This window comes from Lycorma delicatula, chromosome 1 (assembly GCF_047948215.1).
Source record: "Lycorma delicatula isolate Av1 chromosome 1, ASM4794821v1, whole genome shotgun sequence".
NCBI lineage: Eukaryota > Metazoa > Arthropoda > Insecta > Hemiptera > Fulgoridae > Lycorma > Lycorma delicatula.
This window is the reverse complement of record NC_134455.1, coordinates 379,703,010-379,717,013: the sequence shown is the minus strand read 5'-3', so window position 1 is coordinate 379,717,013 and position 14,004 is coordinate 379,703,010. Positions and strand designations below refer to the sequence as shown.

Sequence of the window (14,004 nt, the reverse complement as noted above, 5' to 3'; positions counted from 1 at the left end):
TTTAATACAAAAAGCATTTTTAATTAGTATTTTTCAAAAATGTTATTATTACAGCTAAATGTTGAACATGATTATTCATGTTTCAAAAGTTAAAAATTTATAATTCATTTTTATAATTATGCATAGATTTTTTTTTTGCTGCTTCAGTGAATATGATTTTATTTCATAAAAATATTATATAGATTTTAAAATGTTAATAAGATTTTAATAAATCTTGTTTTTGTTAATTACAGGAAGGTGAGTCAAGAAATGGTATTTTAGGAAGTATAGGAAAATCAGTTGGACAGAAATTAAGACTGAAGCTGTCACGAAGTAACTCCCAACGACAAAATAATAAAGGTGGTTTATTATGTGCTGTACTTCATTCAGAGAAAAGGCATGAGTACCTAGACAAAATGCTTAATAATTATCTGCATACTGCTCGAATTAGATTTCAACAAGAGCAAGAGAAGGTGATTTTTAAAACAAAATTTTAATAAAAATTGCACAGTAAAATTTGATAAAAGCATGTACAGAGTATACAGTGTTGATATATCTTTATTTTGCATGTTATATAAATTCTAACCAAACTTTTTTTTAATACATTATATCTTCTTTCAATTGCTTTTTTTAAGCTTATTGTAAGCTTTATTCTAAAGCCTGTTATGCCATTAAATTTATTTATTATATTTGCTGCTGTTTTTTATTTATCAGTTTCATATTTTTTTTTACCATATTTAAGATTAGCTTTATTGTATATATTATTACTTTATTTGTATATTAATTGTTTTTTGTTAATTTGGTTTTGAAATTCATAGATAATTGGTTATTAGTTAACAGACTCAGTTGTTGAATGTTATTTAGAGTTTTAATGTTGTTATTTAGAGTTTTAATTTACATTTAGAAATCACTCCTTTTTTTTTATCTTCAGCCATTTGACTGGTTTGATGCAGTTCTCCAAGATTCCCTTTCTAGTGCCATTCATTTCATTTCGTTATATCCCCTACATTCTACATCCCTAACAATTTGTTTTCCATATTCCAAACGTTGCCTGCCTGCACTATTTTTCCCATCTACAATATACTGGAGGAACATCCTCCAGTATTAAAGCAACTATTCCAAGATGCCTTAATATGTGGCCATAAGTCTATCTCTTCCTTCTAAAACTATATTTTTCCAAATGTTTCATTCATCATCAATTTTCCACAACACCACTTTATTTATCACTCTCTGGGTGGATCTTCTCAGGTACTCTTTCGATTGTCCAAGTTTCACTTCCATTTAAAAGCTATGCTCCAAACATACTTTTGAAAATTAATTCTAACATTTAAATTGATTTTTGATGTAAGCAAATTATATATCTGACTGAAAGCTCATTTCACCTGTACTGTTCAGCATTTTATATCAATACTGCTTCTTCCATCTTTAATAATTCCGCTTCCTAAACAAAATTCTTCTACCTCTATAATCTTTTCTCTTCTTGTTTTTATATCCGCCTAAGTTTGCTTCTGCTGATTTAAGAATTTCTTTTTTAACTTTCTCCATTCTTCTTCTACATTTACTACCTTATCTTTTTTACTCAGACCTCTTGCGATGTCCTCCTCAAAAATCTTCTTTACCTCCTTTTCCTCAAGCTTCTCTAAATTCCACCGATTAATCTGACACCTTTTCTTCAGGTTTTTAAACCCCAATCTACATTTCATTATCTGTGATGATATGTACCTTTATTTCATCAAAATTTTTATTACGACTTGATTAATTTAAAACATTAAACTATGTACTGTTGTTTCTCTAGCGAAGAACAACACAACTACATTTTACTTAAAGGAGTAAATTAATTATTTTAATATATATTAGTAAATTTACTTAATTTTGGTGGATTAAATGTATGTCACATTTCAATTATTAATATTTTTTTTTTTTTATTAACTATTGATAAGCTAAATTTCTATCGATAATATAATTATTTTTAAATCTTAGATTGTAACTTCTCGAATGTAAGTTAAGTAGTTTTTTCTAGGGTTCGTTCTAAAATGCCAAATCCAGGTATGTCATCCGGTGACCACCGGGTGCTGTGATCATAACCGGGTGCTGTGATCATCAAGGCAGCATCTGGGACCACGCCCGTCGTATATTCCGTGAGATGAAACTCCGGGTGTACAATTTTTGAGTTTGGGGACGGCGTTTAGGCGCTGTCCCTGCGCAGAACTATAGAAATTATATAACCATAGCATAACTATATTATAATAGCATAATATATAATATGCTATTACAATAAAGCAACACTATAGAAAAATTTCTGTAGCTAAATATAAAAATTTGCATTTATGACCAAAATAGATATAGCCTACAGATCTCCCACCAGTAAATCAATCACGTCAAAATATACATACACAGACAGCCACTTTTCAATATTATTAAAATGTGATTAAACCGTCTATTAATTGATAATCTATTAAAAATCATATTTAATGGCAAAATGATTGCTTCAAGAGAAAAAATGATTCAGAATTTTTTATTCAAACGTTACAAAAAAGCGGATAATTTTTTACAAAAATAAGCAGAAACTAATTTTTCTGAAAATTTAATAAAATGTGTTGGTGTTGTCTTGGTGTGAAAAAAATTTGTATCCTGAAAAAAAGAGATTTTATTAAAAAAAACTTATTATATTTTGGCACTCACCCTTTCATTCTTTCACAATTACATTAAACAGCAATTTCATATTTAATAATTTGTTTTTATATTACATTCATTTCATATGTGCCTGAAAAAAAATTGTTAATTTCCTGAAAAAGAGAAATTATGTTAAACATTAAACATAAGTTTGACGCTCACCTTTGTAAAATATGCAAGTGGACTTTTATCCTTTTTTTATAGCTTTACCATTTTATATTTTTTATTACTTTCATAATCAACACCATTTAAGAAGCTTTTCATAATTACTTTTAACTATAATTTCATATTGACTAACTCTTTTTTTGTAATGTACTCATTGTTAGTACTGGAAAGATACATTTTAATTTACTTTTTAACATAACATCTGAAGAAAAACAATTAAAATAATTTTAATTATTTTAAAATAAATGAATCTTGAATAGAATATTAATGTGCATTAGTACATTCTAAAAAGAATGCAATAAATTATACTTCTATAAATATATATATAGGCATAGTACACGCAATGCAGTAGATAAAGCATATATTTTTCGCACTATTCGGGATATTCAAAAGAATAAAATTTTTTTTTTACGTTTACTTATAATTAAAAATTTACTTATAGTTAATTTGCTAAATTTTATTATATATTTCTTATCTAATGCAGCAGTACAAGAATTAAACAATTGTATTTTAAGTGCTGCAGAAAATAAAATCGTTTCAGTAGCTAAATATGTATGTATTGGATGTCAAAACTCAGAACAACAAAATTTTGTTAGACAAAAATTACATAAAATGACTACTAACGACGCTGGAGGATTACCATATAAAATAATATTTGTTATTGATAAATACTACATATTAACTACAAACGTAGATGTTTCAGATGGCTTGACTAATGGAAAGATTGGTAATTTATGTCAAGTGGACAAAAATGAAGACGGTGATGTTACAATAATTTTGATGCTATTTCCAAAAAAAAGGAAGAAAAATCAGAAATAAATGGAAAAGTTATATGAAAAAACAAACATAAATCCGAATGCAGTACCAATTTTTACAAGTACATCTACAATAACAATAAATGCAAGAAGAAAGCATTTTCCATTGAATCTGCATCTGCAATTACAATACATAAATCACAAGGAGGCACTTTTGATGAAATTATTTTTGAATATGACAAAATCCATTCTTTAGAGTTAGTATTTGTGGTTTTGTCAAGAGTTACTTCTATAGAACGGTTATATATTGTAACAAAAGATAACCCAATATTTTATCATGGAAGAAGAAATTCAACATTAGTAAAATCATTGCAAGAGGAATTCAAAAGGCTTGCATTGAATCCACTTGAATCAGTAAAACATTAAGTGATTTCCTTATTGTTAATTAATTGTCAAGTTTATGAGCACGTACACAAGATCTTAATGACTCTATTGTACAACAATCAAATGTACTATTATCAGAAACTAATATGAACGATGAACAACCTATAGATATTCCTAATTTTGATTGCATTATCAAATTCAAAAGATCACAAGTTTCAGCTGCTGGAGTGACTATTTATCATAATGCACAAGACACTACACATATGAGTTCTCATATGGACATTCATATCTAAGACAAACATCAAATTTTAGCTTCAATGTATCTGAAATTGGAAAAATATGCGCAGCGCATTGCAGAGATTGCAATGAACAAATAATTTTGATAATAGCCTTATATATTTCACCAAGAAATACTGTTCAACAAATTATACAATTTTTACATACAAATTTGCTTATGTATACTGAAGAAGGATCAAAATTAGTAAACGAAAATTTTCATGAAATAACTGTAATTTTGAGTGGAGATTTCAACATAAATTTTCCTGAAGAATCAAAACCACTCGTAGATGTTTTAAAAGAAAAATTAAACTTAATAATGTCTAATGATAAAAATATAAGTCCAACAACATATAAGTATGGAACAACAATAGATGCCGTATTTACAAGATATTTAGATAAATTTTATTCAAGGGTATTTATTTCATATTTTAGTTATCATAAACCAATTTTTTCATTTTTAGAAGAATCAGATAATACAAATAATGTAAATAGAGTAAAAATTAATAATGTAAAAGAATAATTGTAAAATAATAATATAATGTAACAACATATTATAATAAAATAATATAATTCGTTTTTAAAATTAAAATGTTTTCCAAGACATAGTTAATACGGAAAATAAATTTAATTTTTATTGTCAAATTATTTAATTAACCATTACTTCATATTACATTTAATAATTAGTGTATTATGTCATTTAAAATAAATAACCAAATACACTGAAATCAGTAATAGAATAATAATAAATAAAATATCATTATTAACCAATAATCGGTAATAATTGTTTGAGGTTTACACTTCTGTCGGCCAGTCCCACAACAGCCACATTTTTTTTTCATTGCTACTTTTTAGTCTAAGTCCTGCTGGCAGCAAAATTACTTTTTTTTTTGTAATTTTTCTGAACCTTTTTAATGCTTTTTTTTTTCAATTTTATGGTGATTTTGATCTTTGTAATCTACACAGGGAAATGTGCACTTCTCACTTATGACTGAAGAGGAGTAATGCCTTTTATTTACTAGCTCATAAGTATCATGAATCATCAGGCAAATGTTGAATGTAACAGTTGTATGAAATTTGAATTTCTGCCTCAGCCGTAGAAAAAAATACTTTTGTTCAATTTAGTCAATTGAAACGACAATATCACAAACATGGGTAATTCCTTCACTAAGAAAATATGCATGTAAAAGAGGTTGCATAAGTTCAACAAGCATTTTTTTCACTTAGCAATTTATGAGGATCTTAACAACTTGAAAATGTTGCTAAAATTTGTTATCAGGAGCAAACCTGTATGCAAAATTTCAGAATGAATGGATAAGCAGAAGCGCTTCAAAATTCGACTGAAAGGTTCTGTACCGTGAATCTCACTTACATAGTCCAAGAGCGAGTTAATATAAGACTGGTAAAAATAAATGTACTTGCTCACCTAAGTAAAAATATTATAATAGTAGACTTATTCCAGATTGCAGTATTCAACATTTTCTGTCAGCTTTAATTAAATATGTCAACTCACAATTCTATTCTTCTTGATAATAAATTTAAATAAATGTTTAAAATATAATTTTTATATGGTTGCTATGAAAATGAACTTTATAATTTTTATTGTTATATTAATAACAAATATTCATTTTATTTTATTTTTTGATTATTAATTGTGTAAATGTGGAACATTACTTTTTGTTTAATTATAAAGCACAATTTCCATATATAATCTGAACAGTTTCAATATCATTATGAAAAATTTCTGTACTAAAATCATTCATATAGCTTCTGAATTTTTCTTTTGTAGTTTTATTGAAAAGCAAATTTTATTGTAGTCATTTTAAAGCAAAATTAAACCTCCCTGCAGTTTTGTTTCAAGCCACTTCCAGTATTATCATATTCATCTTCTAATAAGGGTTGGTTTTTAGAGGCTAAAAAATTAATCATCAAACTAATTGTCAGTCACCACAGGAAATTTAAGTTCCTGAAATGATTTATAGGAAACCACTCTTTGTCAGATAATACCATGTTTACACTGGCTTTCCAAGTCTGGTGAAAACTTCATTGTGGTATTCTAAATTCTGAAGTATAATTTTTTATGTTTATAGAATAGAGCACATCATGACACAACAATCGTGATATTGGGAGAAAGGGATCAAGAATCTGGAAAAAAATTACCAGAAATCTTTGCATATTTAAATGTATTCTAACTTCTGAGAGATAACCCAAGTTCAAGTTTTCCTTGTCGTTCTTTTTCGTTAAAGCAAAATAACAGAAGTTGCTTACTTGAATATGATGCGTACATGGTTCTTTCCTCAAATAATACATTTGAGAGTATATCATTTATTTAAAATTTTAATAAAAATTAAAAAGTTAAATTATAAAGGTAAATTATCACTAGTTATTGGGAAAATATTTCAAAATTGGTACTAAATAAAGACCAGATATGTGCAATGTAAAGGTGACTACCAGAAAAACAAAATTAATTTTTAATTTTTGGGAGTCCCTTTCCCATGTAAGAGTACATGAGGATTTTCTGGCCCTCAGATATTAACCGAGTTAACTTTTCCCTAGATGAAATGCTGTTGATAGTTGCAGACAATAGGCTTCAAAGCCTGTTACAGTTGTGCGTGATATGGACATATATGTATTCACACTATCACCGGGATTGATAGTTCGTGATGCATCTTCTTAACAGATTTTTTAGAACTACACAGGAAAAACCCGCTTATGTGTTGAATATTTTTTTTTTTATTACTCTCAGTCGTCCCACGCTCTTCCCTTTACACAGATCACCGGTTGTTTCAGACTGCGATCGTAGTTGAAACACATTCCCATTCGTCACTATTGCTGAGCATCACCTAGATTATATTGTTGGCCCCCTCCACACCCTGATCCTCGAGCACTACTCTTAAGTCGCGCCATCTAGGGCAAAAGAGCACCACGTGCTCTGCTGTATCCAGCCGGCTGCAATCATGACAGTGTCTTGAATCTGCCCATCCTCTACAGATAGTCCTGGAAACATCCATTTCCAGAAAGGAACCGGATGAATTCATAGCCTCTGTTACCATGCTCCACCCAGTTCCTGACGTCACTGATGAGCCCATAGGTCCACCTTCCTTTGTCCGAATCCCGCCATCTGTCATGCCAAGCCATGTAGAGACCGTCAGTTGCTTTCTTTCTGTCCCGTCCGACCACCATTGAAGCTCTCATTTGCGCTTGTAAGTCTATGGGCGGCAACCCAGCTACAACCCATGACGCCTCGGCGCTGATTGTACGATACCCTGTGATGATACGTATATTTAGTCTATGTTATTGCATAACCAAACGCCTCACGTTCCTGGCCTTCGACAATGCTTCCAGCTATACAGTAACTCCACATAACACTACCGAAGATCGCACACTGGCCAACAGTTTCCTCTTTCCCATCTGAGGACCGCCCTTTTTTCTCATGATTTTGCTGAGTGCCTTCACCACATTTTCGTCCTTTATCGCCGTTTCCTCAACATGTATAATAAAGGACCGGTGCTTATCCAGCCACACGCCTAAATACTTAGCGGCTAGGCTAGGGTAGACCATCGTGTTTCTCACACTAAAATGCAATGGATGTAGTCTGCGTCTCCGAACCATAACAATCAGTTTCACTTTGTCTTCAGCGAGCCGTAGATCATGAGCTATTAGCCACCTCTTAATCATGTCAGCCCCTTATTTACCGGCCGCCATCAGTTCCTCTTCTGTTTTGCGCAGAATTACAAGTGCTAAATCATCGGCGAACGCCACCAGTATGGCGCCCGCCGGGTAGTGGTGCCTTAAAGCATTCTCTCTATTCGGTACGTTAAAAAAAAAAAGTACACAGTTTTAAGTATTTTATGGCTCAAAAGTACCTGGGTATTATCCTTGATGACAATTTTCGGTTCAAGGAACATTTGCAGTTTGTTTCATTTCGTTATATCCCCTACATTCTACATCCCTAACAATTTGTTTTCCATATTCCAAACGTTGCCTGCCTGCACTATTTTTCCCATCTACAATATACTGGAGGAACATCCTCCAGTATTAAAGCAACTATTCCAAGATGCCTTAATATGTGGCCATAAGTCTATCTCTTCCTTCTACAACTATAGTTTTTCAAATACTTCATTCATCATAATTTGCCACAACACCTCTTTATTTATCACTCTCTGGGTGGATAGATAGAGTGATCTACCCACCACATTTCAGAAGCTTCTAATATTTTCTTCTCAGGTACTCTTTCGATCGTCCAAGTTTCACTTCCATATAAAGCTATGCTCCAAACATACTTTTGAAAATTTTTTCTAACATTTAAATTGGTTTTTGATGTAAGCAAATTATATATCTGACTGAAAGCTCATTTCACCTGTACTGTTCAGCATTTTATATCACTACTGCTTCTTCCATCTTTAATAATTCCGCTTCCCAAACAAAATTCTTCTACCTCTATAATCTTTCTCTTCCTGTTTTTATATCCAGAGGTCCATTTACATTATTTTTACTACATTTCATTTTTTTCGGTTTGTTCTTGTTTATTTTCATGCGGTAGTTCTTGTGTAGGGCTTCATCCATGCCATTCATTGTTTCTTCTAAATCCTTTTTATGCTCAGCTAGAATTACTATATCATCAGCAAATCGAAGCATCTTTATCTTTTCATCTTGCACTGTTACTCCATATCTAAATTGTTCTTTAACATCATTAACTGCTTGTTCTGTGTAAAGATTAAAAAGTAACGGGGATAGGGAACACCCTTGTCAGACTCCCTTTTTTATTATGGCTTCTTTGTTATGTTCTTTGATTATTACTGTTGCAAGTTGGTTCCTGTAAATGTTAGCAATTGTTCTTCTGCCTCTATACTTAAACCCTAAATTTTTTTAAAACGTTGAATACTTTATTCCAGTCTATGTTATCAAATACCTTTTTAAAGTCTATAAATGCCAAGTATGTTGGTTTGTTTTTCTTGAATATTTTTTCTTCTATTAATCTGAGCACTAAAATTGTTTCCCTTGTCCCTATACTTTTCCTGAAACCAAATTAGTCTTCTCCTAACATTACTTCCACTCTCCTCTCAATTCTTTTGTACAGAATTCTAGTCAAGATTTTTTATGCATGAGTAGATAAGCCAATTGTTAGTATTCGTCACATTTATCTGCTCCTGCTTTCTTTGGTATCATGACAATAGCACTCTTTTTGAAGTCAGGTGGAACTTCCCGTTTCTCATAAATATTATACACCAGCTTGTGTAATCTATCTATTGTTTCCTCACCTGCAGTGCTCAGTAATTCTGCAGGTAACCTGTCTATCCCAGGAGCCTTTCTGCATTCAGATCTTTTAATGCTATTAAATTCAGATCTTGGTATAGTATCTCCCTTTTCATCCTCTTCTTCCTTTATAACACCCTTTCTAATTAAATTCCTTCATATAATGCTTAAATATATTCCACCCACCTATTGACCTTTTCTTTTGTATTATAAATTGGTGTACCTTCTTTATTAAATTTTAATTTATGTAACACAAAATTCTCCTTAACTTACCTGTATACTCCATCTACTTTATCAATTATCATTTCTTTTTCTACTTCTAAACACTTTTCTTTAATCCACTCTTCTTTCACTAATTTACACTTCCTGTTTATAGTATTTCTTAATTGTCGTAGCTCCTTTTACCTTCTTGATCATTAGCATTCTTATATTTTCTACATTCATCCATCAGCTGCAGTATATCCTCTGATATCCAAGGTTTTCTGTCAGTTCTCTTTGTTTCGCCTAAGTTTGCTTCTGCTGATTTAAGAATTTCCTTTTTAACATTCTCCCATTCTTTTTCTATACTTTCTATCTTTTTTTACTCAGACCTCTTGCAATGTCCTCCTCAAAAATCTTTACCTCCTCTTCCTCAAGCTTCTCTAAATTCCACAGATTCATTTGACACCTTTCCTTGAGATTTTTAAACCCCAATTTACATTTCGTTATCACTAAATTGTGGTCACTATGAATGTCTGCTCCTGGATATTCTTTGCAGTGAACGAGTTGATTTCTAAATCTTTGTTTAACCATGTTATAATCTATCTGATGCCTTGCAGCACTACTTGGCTTTTTCCATGTGTATATTCTTCTGTTATGATTTTTAAACTGGATGTTGGTAATTACTAAATTATACGTCGTGTAAAGCTCAATAAGTCAGTCCCCTCTTTCATTCCTTTTGTCCAGCTCTTTTTTACCCACAATATTTCTTCCTTGCCTTTTCCAGTGCTTACATTCCATTCTCCAATTATTATTAAATTTTCATCCCCTTTTATGTGTTTAATTGCTTCAATTTCTTCATAGACACCCACCTCATCATCATCTTGGGCACTTGTAGGCATACAGACGTTAACAGTCATTGTCAGCTTAGGTTTTGATTTTATCCTTATAATGTTTCCATCACTATGCATTTTGAAATACTCTACTCACTTTTCTAAGTTCTTGTTCATTACAAAACCTACTTCTGCCTGCCCTTCATTTGAAGCTGAGTTAATTATTCTAAAATCGTCTGACCAAAAGTCGTTTTCCTTTTCTTTCTGAACCTTGCTAATTTCTACTACATCTACATTTAACCTATTCATTTCCCTTTTAAATTTTGTAACCTACCAACCTTTTTTAGATTTACAACATTCCACGCTGACTCATAAAAATTTTTTTTTGTTTTTTAATTTTCTGTTGACTCCTTATTAGTTACCACTCAGAGATCCAAACAGGTGACTAGTTTACCTCTGGAATATTTTACCAAGGAAGGTGCCTCAATCTTTGTTACATGAAAATGCAGAGAGCTACATTTTCTTGAAAAAAAAACAGCTGTAGTTTTCCATTGCTTTCAGCTGCGCAGTACTCAGAAGATTGAGTGATGTAGATTTGGCCATTTAAGTCCTCCTGACCTACACCCTTAACTACTGTAAGAGCTGCTGCCCTCTTTCAGGAGTCATTTCTTAGTCTGGCTCTCAACAGATACCTCTTCTATATGGTTGCACCTTCGATCCAGCTATTCTGTATCACTGAGCATTCAAGCCCCGTCACAACCTGCAGGGTCTCTTGATTTGTAGAGGAAGGAATCATTCATAAGAAGAAGAATAGTATCTCTATTTATGTTCGAGTTTGTTTATGTATGGATATATACATATATTTATTTTCTTATGTTTTTTTTTTTTGTATAATCTAAACATAGTATCCTTCCTATTTTTGTTATCAGCATTAATAAGTGAACTTCCAATAATGAGTGATTTCTGCTATTTTTCTATTAATGTGAGAGATATCCATAAATAGATCGCATTTAGCTATTTAACCTTTTCCCATCACAATGATCCACCGTTGATTAGCGCTCTGTGAAAACATGTTGGTTATCTGATTGCCTCCTTTGCTTTGTGTTTATGAAACATAGTTTGCTGATTTTAAAAATAATACTTTCAAGCAAATCGGCTGAAAATTGGGCAAAATATGATGAAAAACCCGTGTCATAAATCACAGATTAGTAACATATGTTAGCATAAGTGAAAATAGATTCAGAAAACTACGTTTTATAAAAATCCCCACCACTCAAAAGGCTATTCAGATTGACAAAAAACCATCTTTACTTTATACTGTTATTCATTACGTATCGATATGTGTTACATGTTTACCAATATCATTTGTCACAAAAGATATTTATAGACCTCAAGTAAAAGTGACGTATTTATGACCACAAATTCCTTCTTTTTTTTTTTGTGTGCCGTATATCATAATTATTATGTGTTATAAATCGATATGTTGCTAGTAAAATAAGCTATTTGTGTAAATAATAAATAAATTCGTAACCGTCATAGCAATTATAATACACAACTCTCTCACACACACACACACAAGCACATTTCTGAGAAAAAAATGGTCATATTCTTTCTAGTCTAAAATTCTGTAATAAAACTGATTCCTTTGTGAATATAAAACAAAATAACAGACTTAGATGCCATATAAAATGATTTTGTAACAGCGTTTTAAAACTGACGCCGTACATAACCAGTTCCAAGACTACATGATCTGAAAAGGTTAAAAAAATATTCTGTGAAATGCTGACTTGAAAACAACTTTTTAGTTTTCAAAATGATATTGATAAATCAGGACAGTAAGATTGTTATTGAAGACATTACAACTCCATCGATTTTTACTTGGGTTGATTGAGCCATGTGACATGTGACATTTTTATGATAGAGGATTATTCCATCATTTGATAAGCTTCAATGTTTTCTTATAAATAGCAGCGAAAAAATCATCAACAAATCTTGACAGTATGATACAGAATTTATATTATCCTCTTAATTTGGAAGTGAATAGATCTTGAGAATTTTAAAACACAATAATCATAATCTTAACTGGCTGAAGCCATAACATTGGAATTAATGCTTGAAAGTGAAGAAAGATGTTTCCATTACATAGAATCACACTTTGATTTGACTTAAGTAATCATACACATATACTTCCCCAGAAACAATTCTATTAAGCGCTTTTTCTGTGTTTGTGTATTGAGAAACATTTTGCAAATACCAAACCCCCAATTCAGGTAATTTTGTATTCATTCATGGTAAGCATACCTTTTGAAAATTTTTAGGATTAACTATGAACACTTATTGATCTTATGATGAATATCATTACTTGACTGTAAAAGTTCAATTCATCTCCACCAATTTTCACATTATTGGTTCTAGAAATAAAAAACCTTTTATTCTAATTGGCACATAATAATACATTTTATATATATCAGGATGAATAGAGTGAATAGAGGATGGTAGGGGGCTAGATCAGGTGGGTTTCCACAGATAAAAAAAAGGAACTGCCCTACCTTTTGCTTGGATAGATCCAAGGAAACCATGATAAAATTTAATTAAAATGTTTATTATAAAGTAAAAAATACGAGGGCGCCCAAAAAGTAACTTACATTTTTGTATAAGAAAAACAGCAGTTGTTGGAAAAAATTTATTACATTCAATTTGAAAACACATCCTTAAACTACATTTATATCTAGTTGTCAAATAAATTGAGACACTAGTCATATCTGGGGATGAGTTTTTGTATCCCATTGTCAAAACGTTTGCCGCCTGGGTTTTTCAGCCATTCACTGACACCTTCCTGGAGCCTCTCATTGTCAACGTGCTTAATTACCAGCCAATTTTTCATGTGAGGGAAGACTTGGTGATTACTTACTGCTAGATGTGGGCTGTATGCAGGATAATCAAAAATTTTCCATCCAAACTTTCCCTGAAGTTCTCGAGTATAATCAGCCATGTACATATGTACACGTCGTAGATGAAGAAAATCTCAGAATTAATATGTCATATTGCTTGTTTTGGATTACTCTCTGTAGCTTTATTAAGGTCTCATGATACACTTTTGAATTTATTGTAGCGCCACACTCTATAAATTCAACAAAAATGATTACTTTTCTGTCCCAGTAAACTGGAACTATCTGTTTTTTGCTGACAGTGTTTTCCGACATTTTCACATTTTTTTTGTAACCGCATTTCATAGATTGTAGTTTAGTTTCAACATTTACATATGAGACTGTATTTTCATCACCTGTCACTATCTTTAGTCCCTCACCTTTTGTGTCATAGCCCTTGAGAAAAGTCAAGCTGATCCCATACACTGCAATTTGTGTTGTTCTGAAAGACGTAATGGAACCCATCGACCACAGAACCTATCACAACCCAACATTTTTGTCACAACATAAGGCAAAAGGCTATGTGAAATTTTTAACAAAGGTTTCATAATGAATATT

At 31.3% G+C, this 14,004-nt stretch overlaps 1 protein-coding gene across 1 annotated transcript in view; it reads left to right on the top strand.

Moving 5' to 3' along the window:
• Window positions 1-14,004, top strand: part of LOC142317975 (OTU domain-containing protein 7B-like) — a 77,032-nt gene that overhangs the window by 41,236 nt on the left and 21,792 nt on the right. The window contains exon 9 of the mRNA XM_075354508.1: window positions 234-452. Coding sequence (XP_075210623.1) covers window positions 234-452 — 219 coding nt within the window. The remainder of the gene's footprint in view (window positions 1-233; window positions 453-14,004) is intronic.